Source organism: Peromyscus leucopus, chromosome 3 (genome assembly GCF_004664715.2).
Source record: "Peromyscus leucopus breed LL Stock chromosome 3, UCI_PerLeu_2.1, whole genome shotgun sequence".
NCBI lineage: Eukaryota > Metazoa > Chordata > Mammalia > Rodentia > Cricetidae > Peromyscus > Peromyscus leucopus.
The window spans coordinates 81,854,645-81,873,254 of NC_051065.1; the positions used below are offsets into that span (position 1 = coordinate 81,854,645).

At 42.0% G+C, this 18,610-nt stretch overlaps 1 protein-coding gene across 2 annotated transcripts in view; it reads left to right on the plus strand.

Annotated features, from left to right (window-relative positions):
• Grid2 (glutamate ionotropic receptor delta type subunit 2) overlaps positions 1 to 18,610 on the plus strand; it is a 1,432,020-nt gene that overhangs the window by 1,379,081 nt on the left and 34,329 nt on the right. Inside the window, exons 15-16 of one of the 2 annotated variants that reach the window (XM_028880742.2) lie at positions 13,189 to 13,429; positions 15,794 to 18,237. In XM_028880742.2, the coding sequence (XP_028736575.1) occupies positions 13,189 to 13,429; positions 15,794 to 16,216 (664 nt within the window). In that variant the 3' untranslated portion in view covers positions 16,217 to 18,237. Of the gene's footprint in view, positions 1 to 13,188; positions 13,430 to 15,793; positions 18,238 to 18,610 lie in introns of those variants that run through there. The other variant, XM_028880745.2, reaches the window with a different exon arrangement.

The window sequence follows — 18,610 nt, forward strand, 5'->3', positions numbered from 1 at the left end:
TTTCTGGTGCATTTTCCTAGAAGGCACTAACCCTTCAGATTAGGGGAACACCCTTCTGACTTCATTTAACCTTGACCATCCCCCACAAGGTTCTGTTTCCCATCTACCACAGTGAGGCTTAGGGACTCATGAACTGTGAAAGAACATTAACATTTGGTCCACAACACTGGTACAGTTTTGAAGTAATAACCCCAATTCCATGACTCCCAACACAGTATGTATAGCCTGTCCCAATATGCCAATTGAGCATATGAATGATGTCTAAAAGCAGAGACAAGATTTCATCAGCATACCCTGGGAAGGGGGCCAGACAAAAAGGTCCAGTGACCACAAGTTTATCTTTTGGGCACTTACATGATCATTGGTTTTAAATGCAGAAATATTTAAGTGGGAGACAAGGGGTCTGCATAATTAGGCAGTCCCACCTTAAGTAGGGTCTTCTGGATCACTGGAACCATTTTGATGTTGCAAGGTGATCTAAAGAGCTTCTTGCTCTGCTCATCACTAGAGAGAAGAGATTTGGTTCTCAGGAGAGGATAACTTCTCCAGGGTGCAGCTACCCAATTTATACATCATCTCTCTGCATGGTTCCTACTTGCTTAAGAGTAGTTTTTGTTACTTATCTCAAAGGTGTTTATTTATTGATCAGTCCTGCTGCTCCTGGAATCAAAGGTCACCGAAGAGAACAGCGATTCACAGAAAAAGGTTAAGGAGACAAAGAGAGCCAGAGAAGGCCAAGATGGAGTTAGTGAGACCAGAGCCCTTCTTTAACACCATGTCACTGAGTGCCACTGTTTTAACATCCATGATTAATCAAGTTAGCAAATAAATCCTGTGTTGATGTAGAAGATAAGTAAGTCCCTATGCTTGGGTTAGGGGACATCAATCAAAGAGAAAACTGAGGTCTCTGTCCTACAAGAATCCACAGTATGGTTGAAATATGAGAGATACACATGGAAAAACATGAGTATCAACTACCAATAATAATTAACAATACAGAACACAGGCTACTGACCTTAGGGTCAGTCGAATTGTCCTACAGTATTGTGGGCTTCAATATTAAATGGACAGTGCTCAGAGGCATCTTTTCAGGCAGGCGAAATGAGACCCAAGAGATGACTTAGGTGGTGGGAAGGAAAAGAGCACTCCTGCCATTTATCTATTTATTCGCTGTTTACTCACTGTTTACTAAGGCATAGTATATGCTCAGAGCTGAAAATACAGAATTAGTAGTACATGATGCTGCCCTGAAGGAAGTTAGCATCTAAAAGAGGAAAGACAATGCCAACAAGCTCAAGAGCAACTCTAAAGCCCTCAAAGAAGTCACAAGGCTTGCTTCTGCAGCATTAGCCTGGTCCTTCCCATGTCCACATTCATCCCAGGGAGCTCTCTTCAATTTATCAGTGCCTTCTTCCTTCTGTGTATTGTTTTACACTGGTTCCTTGGTCCAAATTCTTCCTTTCTCAACTCACTGCTTCTGCCTGTCCAACTCATTCCTAACTTCTCATCCTAGATGAACCTTTCTCCAGAAGGTTGTCCCCAGCCTGCTCATCCTTCCAAACAAGGTGTTTGACCTCTTACACAGTACCCTCATTTTGTTGTGCCTTCCAGATCCCATAATCACACTGCAGTGAAATTACACAGTAGCATAATTGCAGGTTAATGTCCAAGAAAGAATTTTTGTTCTGCTTTTTTATTTTTCCCATTTATAGAATCATCATTTGCATATTCAGAATCATGGTAGGAAGATGTTAGTGATTTTTTCAAATGTCTAAAATGAGAAGGGGTATGCCTAAGGTCTCCTTGAAAAAAAGTTTATATTACTGCCTTAACTCTTTCAAAAATCAAAACTCTTTTTATTATAGTTATAACAATGCTAAATGAAACACAAATTATCCAAAATCTAAGGTATAATTTTTGAAGAGTCCAAAGTTGTACTGTTACTGGTATTCTGAAAGCGAACTGAGACTTTTAATCAAGGACAGAGTTCCTACAAGCAGACCTAGAGCTGAATTTCTTTTCAAGCATACATCATTAGAGAGCCTCTAACTTGGAAGATGCCATTTGCATCATAAAACAAATCTTCAGTTATCAATCCAGCCTCTCCAATTGTTCTCTGAATAATGAATTCCTTCTATATATTGTCATTCCTCATTTTGGAAGTTCAATATTTGTGCTCATGTTCAGGACAGTTCGTTCTTTCAAAACCTTTTCCTACATTATCCTCTCTATGAGCACTGTGCCTAAGATACACACCACAATCTTTATTGCATATACAGTACACCCTTCCAAATACCCCCCTTTTAAAGTTTGTATGCCAGACTAAAGAATGGGAAAATATTTATAAATCCAGACATAATAAATTTGACTTCATGACACATTTTCACGGGCATGCATTTGAAAAATGTGCGTAAAGATTTGGCGATGCCTGCAGAGTCACTCTGAGTAGGGATGATCACTGCCAGTTTCTCACCGCAAAATGAAAGGAATTTCCCCTTTACCCTATAACCCAAATACCACACTGTGCTTAAGGATGTGACTGACATTTTAAAAGATCACCCAAAGTGTTCTCTTCCCAAATGCAATTATGCCCTCCATCTCAGTGGGAGCCATTGTCTGGGTCTTCTCAGCTCTCTAGCATCTCTCTGTCTAGCTTTCATTATCCTGATTATCTATTCATTTGCCACCCAGCACTCATTTTATGAAAGATCATGTCTGCCATTTCTATAATGAGTGCTTGACTTTTACTGCCAGCATAAACACATAAAATACATAATAATTAAAGTTCACTAGTCACCAAAGTCTTGAGATCTGTCACATTACTAATTTGATTTTTCAAACAATTGCTTGGTAGAGCAAAGCTGCTTTTGCCTCTTTAGGTACTTCAAGACTTGAGGGTGAAGGAGATGTCTGTAAAGCAAGGAGATAACAAATGGGCACTATGTGTTTCAAAGACAAAACTCATCCTCAATCAGATAAAGTATCTATAAGGTATGATGGTTCTCAGAGAGAACAAAAGTTTTCTTGGTAGCTGAATGAAGTATTTTCTTTAAGCAAAAACATTAAATAATTAAATAATGTAGTTTTCAGAGCAGCTAAGTGCTATTTAACAAGCAGCATATTTTTTATGGAGGATTACACACACGCTAAGGGAGGGAAGTCATTGAGATAAATGTGGGTGCTTATAAAACACGAGTTAGAAGCTTCACAATACATTTCCTTTGATTGGATAAGGATATGATATCAGAGCACCTCTTCTGTGGACACACTTCTTTGTTTTGGTAACATTCTTAAAGTCCCCTAAGTGCCTCATGATAATGAATTCAACTGACGTTTACTCTAATCACAAAAGAGATTAATGAACTCATGCAATATTCACGTGGCTCTCCGGGGACATCAAGATGTGTTACTAGAAGTGTAATGTTTGGAAATGGATACAGTGGGATGCGTGTTAGCCAAGGATGCTAGCAGGGAAGGTCTCAGTTAATGAAGAAGCAAGAAATAAAAAGGCAGCATCCAATGACAAGGTTCTCTTTCAGAATAATGAAGAGCTTGAGAATGTGCTCAAACAAAACATAGCAACCAGAGGACCTGATTTGGAGGGACAAATAAACCACTTAGCAGTCTTGGCCCTTGGGAAATTTTCTTCATCCTGAGCCTCAGTCTCCTTAGCTGTAAAATGAGACTATAGTGAGTGACATCAACATTGCCAATATTGCTAGTAAGAATAAGGGTGGTGGAACAATCCAACAGTCAAAACAGTCAATAGATTTCATTCCCCACAAGATTACTTTAAGAAGAAGGTCAAACTAGTGTGATTTTTTATAACCACAGAGCCACTGAGCATGAAGAAGGAGGATCATCACACATTCAAAGCCAACTAGGACTTAAAAGTGACTCTGCCTAAAGATGATGATGATGTTGATGATGATGGTAATGATGGTCATGGTGATAAGCAGGGGTAGAACAATGGCACAATGATTGAGATTGATTGCTGTTCTCCTAGAGCAGTGGTGCCCTTTGGGGATCGAATGACCACTTCACAGGAGTCGAATATAGATATCCTACATATCAGACATTACATTGTGATTCATAACAGTAGCAAAATTAGAGTAATAGAGTAGCAACAAAATAATTTTATGGTCGGGGGTCACCACAACATGAGAAACTGTATTAAAGGGTCAGTTGCAGCATTAGGAAGGTTGAGAATCACTGTTCTAGAGGATCTGAGTTCAGTTCCCAGCACCCACATGGTTTGGCTCATGACTGCCTGTAACATCACCTCAAGGGAATCTGATAGCCTCTTCTGACCTCCACATGTACTCACATCCGCATGGGCACACACACACACACACACACACACACAAATAATAAGGTTTTTTGTAATTCAAATTAAATATAATATTTTTGATAAGTGATTTATAAATTTGGCAGTATTTTACTTTTAGTGCATTACTTTGGCAATTCCAGATAAAGTTTACCTTCACAAGAAAATGAATGCCTCTGGAAGAGATTAGTTGACATGTGAAGATATTATTAGTTTCTGAATAACGAACTCAGAGTTGACTAAGTTTTTATCAAATTACCTTTTTCTAATCTGAAAGTGAGATGCCGGATTAGAAGCAACACAGGAGATATTTCCTCTGACACAGGATCATGCCTGTAGCTGTAATAGAGGCTGTAACTGATCAGCCTCCTGAGGGACCATTTCAGCTATTGAGCAAGATGCAAGCATGCCATCTTTGGTGTGTGTAATAATTCTTTACTTCTAACTGATGCATACTTCTCATCAAACCTGTTTTTAAAACATGTTTATACCTTTTGTTATAAAAGACACCACCTTCTTGCCTTGGTCAGTTCTTACTCATTCTATGTAAATCATAATCACTCCTCTGGGGTTCTCAGTTGCAGGACAATATCTGACTATACACCTTTGATGTAAAGCTGAAGCTGCTACTGCCTAGAAAATGATTCTGCAGATTTCATCCCAAAGAAGTCCACTTGACCCAAATGTGTAAGGCTGTCACTCTTGGGTCACAGGCAGTTCCAATCTCAGAGTAAATGCAATCACAAAACCAAAGAAACCTGAACCTGTGTAAGGGACTATAGTGCCATCATTTGTATACAGTGAATGTCTTTCTTAATCTGTTCAGAGACAAAATTAACACACATTCTCTCGGTCCTCATTTAAAGATGCAAGCACAGTCACATTAGTGCTTTAATGTACTATCAATGCATATGTAGTACATGTGGCCAAAAGAGCACTGGAATAAAGGTCACAAAGATTATCTCTAAAATAGATACTTTCAAGGATGCAACTTTGGGTGTGGGTAACAGGGTCAGTGAAATGAGCCTTCTTGGCTCTGAGTCTCCCAAACTAAGTCAGTAGCCACAGCCAGCAGAATAGATCAGACATCTGGGCTGTTCTTACAAATAAGGCACACGTGTTTACAGCTGTCTACGGTGGCATTTACCATGCAAAAACAGGGTTGTTAGGATGACAGAAGCCATGTGTCCTATGCAGTCTAAAATGATGGTGATATGATCTAGAAGATGATACACACTAACTCATTTGGAAGACACGAGAAGCTGTTGGTTCACTTTCACGATCTTAGGCAGCCTTGGTTGACAGGACTGAGGCAGCATCCTGGAGGTGTTATTTAAAAAGCCAGGCTAAGTGGCAGGAGTTTCTAAAATCACCGTGAAATCTGGCTTTACTGAGATAGTAGATGATGTCAGTAAGCATTCTTGCAGCTGATGTTACTAGCCAAACACTAAGAAGCCTTCTGTAAGAGATGATTGGAGGATGCTTGTCTCATAGGAAGTTGATGGAATTTGCTGTCCCGACTCTGATCTTCAAATTCTGGCTGCAGAAATCTGTTTATGGAGCGACTATACTAATTGGCTTAGATCATAATCTTTGAGAAATACTTTCGCGTCTAAGGAAGTTTACCTGGATTTTACAAGACAAAAAGGAAACCTATTGAAATGATTTCTTCTCAGAAGTATCTGCATGCCATTAACCCTTTTGACAAAGTCACAGAGAGAAAAATTTCTTGGAAACTCATCAAATTAGCTTTATTTGATGCTGACAGAATTCTACCTTCCCTCATCAGATTTGATATACAAAAGAAAAAAATTCCTTACTTAAAATAGTTCTAAATTTCTCAGAAATTACCAGCATTAAACATTATTGAGTCTTCTAAATATCTTTTTTAACAATGCAAAACCCATAAATATGTGCAGATAATTTTTTACATATTTAAAATGGTATATTTTATTCTGACCCTTTCTTGGTTCCAAGTTGCCTCGGTACTTTTGAATTGAAGAGATATCTGGCAAGTATCATATCATAGAGTTTCTATCTTTATATAGTTGAAATTCTCTTCTATGAAGATGAGCTAAGAAGCCTAGCCAGAGAAGAGGAAAACTAAACCTACCCAGAAGTTTCCAACAGTGGGCAGAGGTGGGACATGGACCAGCAGGGGCATCTGTTTGAAAACCACATCCACGGCAGGCAGAAGCTGTACCATCCTGTCTTGTAAGAGATCTGAAGAATGCCCCTTGGGTCCATGGGCTCCACACCAGCAGAGCACACCTCCAATGAGGGGAAGCCATCAAAGCTCCATCTCACTTCCAGGTCTTCTTTCTCCCTTTCCCAGCTCATAGCTCTGCCTCTCAATCCTGTGCTTAGGGACAAGAAGGCACCATGATGGTGTCTGAAGAAGTCAAAGGCTGGATAAAGGCACAGAGGGAGCCTCCCTTTACAACCTTTCAGAACCCAAGGAGCCTCGCTGTGGTGGTTTGAATGAGAATGGTACCCATAGGCTCATATGCTGGAATACTTGATGCCCAGTTGGTGAAACTCTTTGGTAAGAATTAGGAGATATGACCTTTTTGGAGGAGGTGAAGCTTTGAGACTTCAAAAGCCCATGCCATTACCAGTTAGCTATCTCTCTGCCTCGTGCTTGAGGATCAAGATGTGAACTCTCAGCTACTGCTCCAGCACCATGACTGCCTGCCTGCTAGATGCACCCCATCCTGATGTTTACAGACTGTAACCTTTTAGAACTGTAGCTCCAAATGGACAGTTTTGGGGTATGTTGCTTTGTTGACCTCAGTGACCTTTTACAAATGTACAGCTTTTGCAGACTTTAGCCTCAGTCACCAATCTCTAAGGATTGGATCTAGCCCATCATACCTCACAGGCAACGAAGTAAATCCGCAGCCAAGTAACCAGCAGCTTCATTTCCCAAAGCTCTCACAGGGCCGACCTCTACAAATCCAGATGCCATCTTGAAAAAAAGAGCAAGGAAGGAAGGCATAGAAGACATCATCTTCTCAACTAGATGGATATCCATCTAGAGACATGTTACATTGTTAGAGCTGATTAAAATTTAAACCAAACTATGTTACATTTAGTTTTATTCACCTACTCAGTGGCCACAGGGCTCAGATCAATTAAGCTATGGTAAAACCATGTTTTCTTTGTATACCTAAATTACAGTATGAACAAATTTATAGTCACATTACAATTATATTGTTTTGTTTAAGGGAAGTGTGTAGATGGCCATTCCCTAAAGTTCTTAGTAAACCTCTGAAAAATGAAAGGGCTAGATAGCCATTCTTTCAGTATTGGTGTGGGAATCGATGTGTTGTATGACAAGAAATGTGTTGGAAGACAGACCTGAGTTCCAGTCAGTGTGAGTCACAAAAAAAAAAAAAAAAAAAAAAAAAAAATCACTTAATCAGGGCAGCAATGAGACTGTGGTGAATGCAGAAAATGTGTGGCCTTCCCGCTCTGTGTTAGTGTCCTCCACAGGAGAATGGGGGTGGGGGAGGGCAATGTCTGTCGCCCTCCGCATTCTAAGAGTTTATGTCTCTGAAAAGTGGGAAATCGGATTACCAAAGTCACAGGGGCAGCGACACACTACACGTATAGCCTGAGAAAGAATTCTTGCGTTCAGTTTAATCTTTTTTTTTTTTTTTTGAGTGTCTCTAGACCCTTTCTTAGTAGAAGTGACTAAGTAAGCAAGTGTCTTTTTTTTTCTCTCAGATAACCAGGGATATTGCATAACAGTTGACTCCACACGAATTTAGCAAAGGGCCATGATTCCAATGAAACTTGAAAGGAGCCTGCTGCAGCCTGCTCTTCTCAAGACAAAAATCTAAGTCCCCTCAGCGGGTGGAGATTGGCACACCCCTTCCAGCAACCTCTCACCTTACAAATAAACTAATTTAGAAATCAATTCCTAGACTAGCTGTTCAAGGTGGTAAGTGATCAATGGGTTAGAGCAGCCTCGCACAGAAATGAAGTTATTATCTTCAAAGTGAGCAAAAGCCTTTTTCCCAGGCCTGCCTGAACATGCTGAATGCTTTTATTTGAATATGAAAGAAGGACGGTTGGCTTCACAGCCTTCCCTTGGAACTTGCTCATTTGTATCAACAAGGTACTCAGGGTGCCCAGGCTGAGCTAGAAACCTTTTCAAGCTGAACCTTTTCTGTTTCTGCTCAGCGAAAGTGCAAATGTTTGAATACTAGGAAAAAGAAGGAAATGCAGTGTTCTTATCAGGGAATCACTCGCAAATTCTAAATGAAGAAGAATATGCCAGAACCGGTCCGAAGAACAAGACTAGGCGCACGGACACACGCATACGTGCTGGAGAGCGCGGGAGCGCGCAACACAACACACACACACACACACACACACACACACGCGCGCGCTGACAATCATAACCTAACTTTCAAACTGTGCTCTCCTCCCACATCCCAAGCAGTGAGCAAGATGGCAAGATCCATTGTGTGCGTGTGTGATCTCGTTCGTTCTCACTACAATGGCCCTCAAAAGAAAATGCGGTTGTCATCTCCCCGACCTTTAAAATGGCAGGATTTTTTCTCACTGCATTTGAAGAAAAGGTTTGAGCCATCTAATCGTTCATCACAATCTAGTAGCTAATTTTGTGTCTGATAGTTAAGTGCTTAAGGCACAAGTGTCTGCTTCCTGCGTTTCAATCCCGCCCACAGGTAAGCCATAGCTGCCGTGCAGCCCTGTGTGAGCCAATACTGTCACCATGTGGAACTCCTGCGCATAACATAAAATCCTGTCATCCCAAAGAGCCAGAGATTTCACTATTGTATCTTGAACTCTCCTCTAGGTGTGCTTTTAAGCTTCACTTACAAGAGTCCCGTGAAAATCTGAAAAGTGAACCTGGATCTTTATTTTAATACAAGAATTCATCTTGTTGGTGTTTAAGGAAGAACATTATAAGCTTACTCCAACTAGTCCTTTAAAAAAAAGTTTTTAAATGATTAGGTGCTATGATGAGATTCTTAGGGAACTTCCAGAAGCACTAAATTTCATGGCAAGGTTTTGCAGAACTCCAGGCCTAAATGAAGCTTTCGTTGCCCTACAGTGTTCTATCCCAAGCTGGACTATCTCCGCAGGACATGGTGTATGCTACTGAGAATTAGCTGGAGTGTGACTGGGGAAGTCTAGGGCCCAATCTCTCTGTCTCTCTGTTTCTGTCTCTCTGTCTCTGTCTCTGTCTCTCTCTCTCTCTCTTTCTCCCTCTCTCCCTCCCTCTATCCTTCCTTCGCTCCCCCCACCATCTGCATGATCCTGTGGCTTTGCCGAGCTTGAGAGAACGTTCCCATTCTTCCCTACCTGTGAACTTCTCTCACTAGCTACGTGAAAGTCAGACTCTGCAGTTAAAGACTTCCGGTCTACTGCTTCTAGTTCCCATTAGAATTGGAATGGGTGCAATATAATTTATATAACTCAATGCTAGTTTTTATGTGAAAATATTCCTCATATATTAAAAAAATAAAGAGGCAGAATAAGTGAATGAAACACGGAGGTTTCAGCAATGATTAAGGAGAGGGAAGAGGTGGTAACCCGATCCTGGGTGAACGAGAGAATGAAGGGGCACAGAATAAAGGCAGCGAAAGGACAGCTCTGCCGCCGCTGTGTGCCAGGCCGTTCCGCCTGAATGCATAGTCGTGGTGGAGAATAAATTTTGTGCACGAGGCATGCTTGGCATGGGTCTCCCTTGAAATATTTATTGAATGGATGGATAGATTCATAGAAAATGGAATAAATTATAAAACAGCCTTGGTGATGAGGGGGGGGAAAAGGAGTAGGATGTGAGGGCAGGGTTCCCTTAGCAGACGCCATGCTTGGCATATTTGATCAATATCCACCTGTGCAGCAGAGAGAAGGTGAGTGGGCTTTCTAGAGAGGAGACTGCATGGTAGTCACCAGTGACAGGTAACTGTGAAGGAAGGTAAGGAATGTGGAAGAAAACTTACCTCTCTGGAACACTGATCAGTGTGGTGGTGAAGGCGAGGTGGCTGGGGCTGCGGTTCTGAATCTTCTGTGTCCATGTGCCCACAGAGTCATCCAGCTACAGGTCCTAGATCTCCTGAAAAAGGAGACATGCCTCTGCACTGAACATAGGAAGACTTTATTTTTTCTTGTCACCATTCCTTAAACAGGACAGCATAACAACTGTTCAGATTGGCTTATGGTATTTACATAATTGGCAGATGAACAGTGTAAGGGATGGTATATAAGTCGCTTTTCTGTTGCTGGGATAAAATACCATGACCAGAGGATGAGTGAGATTATTTGGCTCATGGTTGCAGAGGGGTAAAGGCAGGCAGCAAGGAGCAGGCCCGGCAGCAGGAGCAGCAAGCTGAGAGCTCACATCCTTAATTGCAAGCACAATGCAGAAAGAGTGAACTAAAGAATGGCATGAGTCTTCACACTTTCAAAGCTCACCTCCAGTGACATACTTCCTCAAGGAAGGCCATACTTTTTAAATGTCCCCAGCAGATTATCCAACAGGGGATCAAGTGTTCAAATGCATGTGCCTACTGTGGGGCATTTTCTTTCAAAGCACCACAAATGATGCATGTCAGGGGAGGGAGTGTTCTATGTGGCCAGCATGTCATCTTTTGTAAGTAATCTGAGTTTCCTCCAACTTGAGTATTCACCAGAGGATCATATAAGTGTTCTCCACACACACTGAAGGCAACTGTATTCTCATCGAGCAAACATTGCCGTAACTTCCTTTTTATATTTAATTATATACTCAATTTTAAACAAAATTCTTTCCTCGAAGCTAACTGAAGTTTTCCTGCAGGATATCTAAAGATGCTCTGACTATTTTGTGCCTTTTGATAAGAAAATTCCTAAAGGACATTGTGTTATTTCTATTATGATGCAACGACATTTAAATGGTAATGGTGGACAGACCATTACCATAATTATGTCAAGCAAGAATCCTCGATGACATAATTATGTATTTGGGTGAGCCTTACCTCTGCTAGCAGTTTCCACAAGTATACGCTTTTTGGGGCCCCTTAAACTAGAGTTCTATAGAGTATTGACTTTAATGGGGAGCTAAAATGAGGGGAGCAAAATGAAAGCAGTCTGAGGGAGGCTGAGCTACACAGAACAGTAAGGCTTTCTTTGCTACAGGTCTACTTGGATACTTACTAAGCTGACATCATAGAAGTCCCCAAGAGGGTATCACAGTTGATGACCATAGGGCCTTTTCCTTGTGAAGGCCTTGTAGGTGTGTGTGGCTGGTGGAATGCACTTGGGGGAATTCTGAAGATGCAGAGGATGACAATTTACAATCATTTCCATGGCTTCCATGAGCGGAGGAAGGCAACCTAGGCAATGCTAGCCCTGGGGTACTGTGGGAGGTGATGGGAATGTGGGGTCAGCCATCCTCTGTAGCCCCAAGCCACTTGCACTCTTATCTCAGGTGAGTTGTGGACCTTACCTCCAGTGCCCAAGTGTCTTTGTTATTTTGTTATCATCTGGCCATGAAGAAGGTTTAACGTAGGAAGGACAGTGGGTGATTTACTCCTAGACTAGCTGAGTTCCTCTCCTAAGTTTTTAAAATCCTCATCTCCAAATAAGGTATGGGCCAGGGCCAGAGCACAAATATAGGACCACATACCCAAAGTTGATTCATAAAAAATTATAATTCAAGCTAAAACTGATGGCTATGTCCCACCCTCTTATCTTGACAAACACATGTGACAAATATATCTTGACAACTATCTTTATGATCTCCAGGAGGTTGGGTTCAAGTGACTTATTTGTGAGTAGCTGGGAGGTTTGCAGAGACACCAGACCTCCAGGAGCGCCACTGGATTCCTCCCTCCCGACTCCAGTGCTGGCTGCCAGGGAAGAGTGTGCAGCAAGAACATCATGCCCTCAAGAACCAATGCACCCCTGCCTGTCCCCACTCTTCCCAATCACCACCCCGTAGGTTATTGGTGCCCTTGTAGCTGGCTCTCAGGACAGCTCAGGGAATGAATTGAAATACCCTGGGGATTCCTAAGGGTCTGGACCAGGAACCTCCAGAGCTGCTTTGGCTTTGGGGAACACGGCCCCTGCAGAAACACCAGCACATGGCAGGTCAGGGATCTAAGCAGAATTTGGGGGGCTGAGGATGACTCCTCTGTGTGAACCACACTTTGAAAAACTGTGATTTTCACAGCTCTCTCTGTTTCAAGGAAGTGTTGTTTGAATTTAACCACCTCTGATCTTCCTCCCAGAGAGGTGGGTTACTTTCCCTTTGGCATTAAAAGAAAAAGTACATCAGTTGTGTGAAGAGCTGAAAATGATGTATTTTATCAACATCAAAACTTGTCCCAAGGCCTTCTCCCGCACCATAATAAATAATAGAAGTTTTATTTTCATTGAATTCCCGTGTGTATAGCATATGCTGGGTCATATTGCACCAGTGTGTGGCTAGAAGGCAGCAAAGGGGCTCTTCCAAAAAAACATTGTGGTCCAGAGCTGTGTTCACTGGAGGAAAGGGCAGGGTTGCATCAGTGTCAGACCGCCTCAGAACAGCACCTCCTGAATGTAATTTGAAAAACATAATGCAATGAATGGGGCAGGGGCCACTAGCGTTCCTGTGAGAACAAAATAGTAAAAGAATGGAGGGAGAGACAGAGGGAAGGAGGGCAAGGTAAAAGAAAACCCCTGGACACACATGTCACCGGATCAAAGCATCCATGATTTTGGTTTGGCAGTGCTCTGCCTACAAACTGCTCTAGCGAGCTAGACCGACCATCTTTAGATGGGAGGTCATGATCGTTCAGGTTGTGGACAAGGCAGTCACCCCGGCTACAGTCACATGCACTGTGTTCTCCACCCCCTAGGATCCTGGAGCTGCAGCAGAGTGGAGATATGGACATTCTCAAGCACAAGTGGTGGCCCAAGAATGGCCAGTGTGACCTGTACTCCTCGGTAGATGCGAAACAGAAGGGAGGAGCCCTGGACATCAAGAGCCTGGCAGGCGTGTTCTGCATTCTGGCCGCAGGGATCGTGCTCTCCTGTCTCATAGCGGTGCTGGAGACGTGGTGGAGCCGGAGGAAGGGCTCGCGGGTCCCATCCAAAGAGGTACTTGAACTTGGGCCCCAACTAGAGCTGCCGGATATCCGGTGGCTGTATTTCCGGGGAGGAAAGGGTAACATTAGCAATTGCTTTTTTTCTGCCTTCTTTGAAGATTCAAAATAGGCATGTGGCGAGCCAACACCAGTTTCCATTTAGGACACTCGGGGTAAATAAAGAGCAAGGGTCTGTGAGGCCCACAGTGTCATGTTCTGTAGTAGGCTCTGAAATTCTGAGTCTCAGGCTACCTACTAATGATCCTGCAAGGCTGTGGTTCCCTTGACCCAGTTCACAAAGATGCTTAATAGTTTCTTTCAATTCCTAAAGTTGTAGATAAACTTGTGTTTTAAAGACTAGGCCTAAAAGACCCTGGCATGATGCTTTCTCTTCACCATTAGTCACGACGCCCTATCTATGTGTGAAGATCTGAAGAAATGACTGTGTGTCTGGGGCTCTCCCATGAGCCCATTTGTGCCAAATTCACATTGGGAAATCATTCTGAATTCTGCTTACCTCCCTGACTATGCCATCAGCTTAACTGCAGGGCCATGTTCAAGTTTGTATAGCTATCTGTCTGTGAGAATGGTTGCAGAATTATGCATAGTGCCTCAGTGAAAGCAGCATGTGAGGTACATCCAAAACCAGAGAAAACGTTAAAAACAACAATACTTGGCTCATTGATCTTAAAAGAGTTGATGTGAAAAGCAGCAACTTGAGTTTATTCAGTGGTTTGATTTGAGGGGCAGTTTCAAGAAGAGTTTTAAACTTTCTGCCCAGCACTTGGCTGGCTGATGCCCAAGGCAGTCCGCAGAGGATTGGCTTTGATGTACAAATAAAAAATGATCTCTCATTTGTATATGCATGTCTGCGCGGCAGTGTTTGTCTTTCGAACATCCTTATCTACATAGTCTAAGGATCCTTGTAGCTCCTTAGATGCAAAGTAGATCAGTACCGTTCATAAAAACAGCTTCGCTTTCCTTGCTTCTTACCTGTGCGAATGATCATACACAATCCCATTCCTTGGAGACCGAATTAAAAGCTAATCAGGTTTACTGCCATGCCGTCTTTGTAGAGTAAGTAAGCATTGGTATCTCTGCTGACATCAACCCAAAGCAAAAGGCCACATTAATGCAGATGGTAGCTGAGACTCGATGTTCTGCAAACCCTGAAAATTAAGGGCTCCTGGGCTTCTATTTTTGAATTACTATAGAAGATATTAAATGTTTGCATTGTTATAGCTGTTGATGGATGTCTAGATTACAGTTGCCTTGGGAACCATAAAAATTATACATCTCAACCTTCTGAAGTCTCGGTGATAATGCTGCATTAATGGATTTTTTTTATTGGATTTTAAATGAGAAAGGAGAAGGGAAAGCAGGGCTGTGCATCCTGGCAGGGTTCGCTGCAGAGTACTACATGCGTGGCGGGAAAACACATACCCTGTTCTAACTTCCGACAGCCATTCCGGGTTCTGTGAACAAATATTTTCTCCTCTTATGATTAATGAACATTTTTATAACCTCAAAAATTTAGTTTATTGACCTTGGCTCTAAATAAGTCTGATCACAAAGAAAATTTTATTTCTTCTCCAGTCCATTTTTTCAACCCTGAAGGGTTTGTGGATAGGATTTCTAAAACTCTGAGGCTTTACTGCCTTTTAAAATAAATAAATAGAACTTCTTACAAACATATCCACTTAACATAAAACTGACCCTCAGTGAAAGATGTTTATTCACATGCCCTGACTTGAAGGAATCTGTTAAACGCCACTCTGACCTCACAGTTGCCAGACGCAGGTGCTGGGCATCGCATGTCCCTGTCAAGGAGAAGTCTCTCTTGTGCTGACTCTTTCTAAAAATCATCATAGCCCTGGGCTGCAAGAAACAACACTTTAATAGTCATTGACACATTAGCACGAAGAAACCCATATCTCTTTCATCTAAGAACAGAAAGTTGAGGCTAGTCCTAAGCAATAGAAAGGATCAAAAAATCCATTTGGAATGAGACTCGAAAAGAGGAAGCATGTATCAAGAAGGGGTGGCAGGGGTTGAAAGAAGCCACCAGAATCAGACCCTCTGCTCGCGTCCCTGCCTGAGCCTGTCCTGCGTCTTTGTAGCTGCATGTGACATATGTTCATTTTAAAGCTCCGGCTGCAAAGAAAGTATTTATTATAGATACTTTATCTCAAAGCCCTGTCAGGATTCCCAGAAACAAGCTCAATGCCTGGCTCATGCTAGGGGCCAAGTCAATGTCTGTTAAGCGAATATGCCCCAAAGTTCAGTTAATTACATGTTTGCTGAACAACTTTTTTTTTTTTTAATCCATGCAAGCTAGTACTGATGAGAACCTTATTTTCTTTTTCTTCATCTCCAGGATGACAAGGAAATTGACCTGGAGCACCTTCATAGACGTGTAAATAGCTTGTGCACAGATGACGACAGCCCCCATAAACAGTTTTCCACCTCGTCAATTGACTTGACCCCTCTGGACATTGACACTTTGCCAACACGACAAGCCCTGGAGCAGATCAGTGATTTCAGAAACACTCACATCACCACCACCACCTTCATCCCAGAACAGATCCAGACTCTTAGCCGCACACTCTCAGCGAAGGCTGCCTCTGGCTTTGCTTTCGGCAGTGTGCCAGAGCACCGAACTGGCCCTTTTAGGCACAGGGCTCCTAATGGGGGCTTTTTCAGGAGTCCTATCAAAACAATGTCATCTATTCCTTATCAGCCTACTCCCACCCTGGGGCTCAATCTGGGCAATGACCCTGACCGAGGCACGTCCATATGAGCAGCAGACAGCTCCGCCTATTCTAGGACTCCCCCAAAGGAGCAACTATAATGTGGGACTAACATGGATGTGACGTTTTATTTAAAAGAAATCAGGATAATTAGTAACAATTCTAGTTCTTTTTCCTCACACCCCTTCCCTGACCTATTGCTTTTCTCTCTCTCTCTCTCTTTCTCCTTCTATCTATCACCCTCCATTTTTTTCATTACTCAACTTGTTCCCCAAGAATATAGTATTCTAGGATCCTATTAGTCTGCTTTTCATACACTGTACTTCAAGTATAGGGAGTGAGCACTGGGTCGCTGAGAGCACTGGCAGGGTTGACTTTGCATACAGGGCTCCCATGTACCGTTCCTCTGTTTTGAAACTATAATTGCAATAACTTCAGTCTTTCTCCATCTTCAGCTGCATCCATAGAATTCTCCACTGTTGTCAAGCGTCCTTTAACTGTGGACCAAAGGCAACCCCTGCAGTGTCTGTGAAACGATTTGAAGACCATTCAGGCCACGCACTATGAGAATGCAGTTTTGTAGGATTACAAAAAGCCATGAATCTGCCAGTCAAGACTATACAGTTAAAAACCCCCTTGCACTGTAGCAGTGCATGCCACCTTCATGTGATTGTACAATATTCCAACTTTTTCTTATGTACAGTAAACTTTACCATATGGCAAAGGCCTTTATTGTGTTAAATAACTTAGTATTTCATATATACATATATATGCACCTATATAATGTGTATATATATATAAATGCAGCCATTGCTATTGCAATTCATTTAATAAAGCTTTAGTTTAAAAACCAAGCATTGTGTACAGGAGCTATGGCAGCGCAGGAGGCCTTTCCCGTTGGAAAGGCAGGTTGCTTTAATGTCATTCTGACCTGCGTTGTTTGCCAAGAGACTATTTTATAATTTTGTTATTAAAACATCCAGGGTGATTTCATCTTTGTTCCTAGATGTACTCATTTGAATAGGTTTTGCATTCATTACTCAGCAGTGTATAAAGCTAACCTTGATAATTTTACCTTTTGTTAATTATCTAAATGGGAAATGCCATTAGCTGAAACCCCCCACACAGCATACAGAGCGGAGTTTAACCATAGATCATTGTAGGTTCAAAATCCTCTTCCGAAGCTGCAAGCCAATTCATGTAACCGTAGCTAGGGAGGAAGGGAAGCCCCCCCAGAAGTGTCAATGTGGCCTTATTTGTGTCATACATCACCCTACAGCAAACGTAACAACTATACTGGGCTCTCTCATCTGAACCCCCTTCCTACCCGCTTCTACTTGGAGGTGTTCTGTTTTTTCAAAATCAGTGCCAAGTGTGTCAGCAGGGGCGACAAGCAAAAATCAGTGCCTCTTTGTGCACAATCCTCTAAAAGTAGCATTCTTATCTGTTAGAAACATAGAATGAGCTTCATCCGTAATCCTTAAACTCGACGTGGTAAGTAGAAAGCAGGGATTCACCCTGTGTTTTCAGGCAGCCGTATGCTTACTTTACTCTCATTCGTTCTGTGGCTAGGATTGCTAGAGGATCCAGCCTATGTGGTTTGCTTTAGGAGCAGTTAAGAGGTATATTCTTACGGTGTATTCTATTTTGATCTAATTCTGTTCTGGGGAGCATCTTGTACTGTCACTGTTTTTGTACTAAATCTCTAAATATTGTCTACTGTGTCAGGCAGAAAACTTTCTTATCATGAGAAACCACTTTGTTTCCAGGGTGACGCGTCCCGCAGTGCATGCACGCCTTGTTCCCCTGTGACATTCATGTTCTCATTTCCAACTCTGATTTTCAAACAGAAAAGTCTTTACAGCTATATAGGGGCACACCAGATGCTGCAGTGACTTCAGCTACCAACAAACTGTTAACCATGTACAACACTGGAAATAGGCTGATTTTGATGTATTGCCTATTCTACAAGAACACAAAACACTTTGGAGGCCTCAGTTATGAGTGGCAGAGCTTTCTGTGTATAATTTGTCTACATAATTTGTCTAATAAAAACGTTTTCTAAACTTGCTCTCATACTATTGAAGTCTTAACTATAAAAGTAAAAGATGCTGATCTCACCGATCTGTCTGAACTTCTCGAAAACACTGACATTATTGAAGTGTAGAATGACTCTAACTAGTCAGACACCAAAGGAGTATCTCTCTAAAAACCATGCTTAAAGATGCCCTAAGCCAATAAACGACTGCTAATCTGCTGTTCAACACTATTTGAACCAACAATATATTTGTTTTTCTTTGTGGATGTTTCTGTCGGCAGTTTTGGGGGGAAATTTGTCCTGTTTTATGAAAATAATGCAGCCGCAATAGCAAGATAAGCATTTGTAACATCCAAAAAATGGGGGAAGAGAATTACGGGTAATTATTAAACTTTGGGCTTATTAC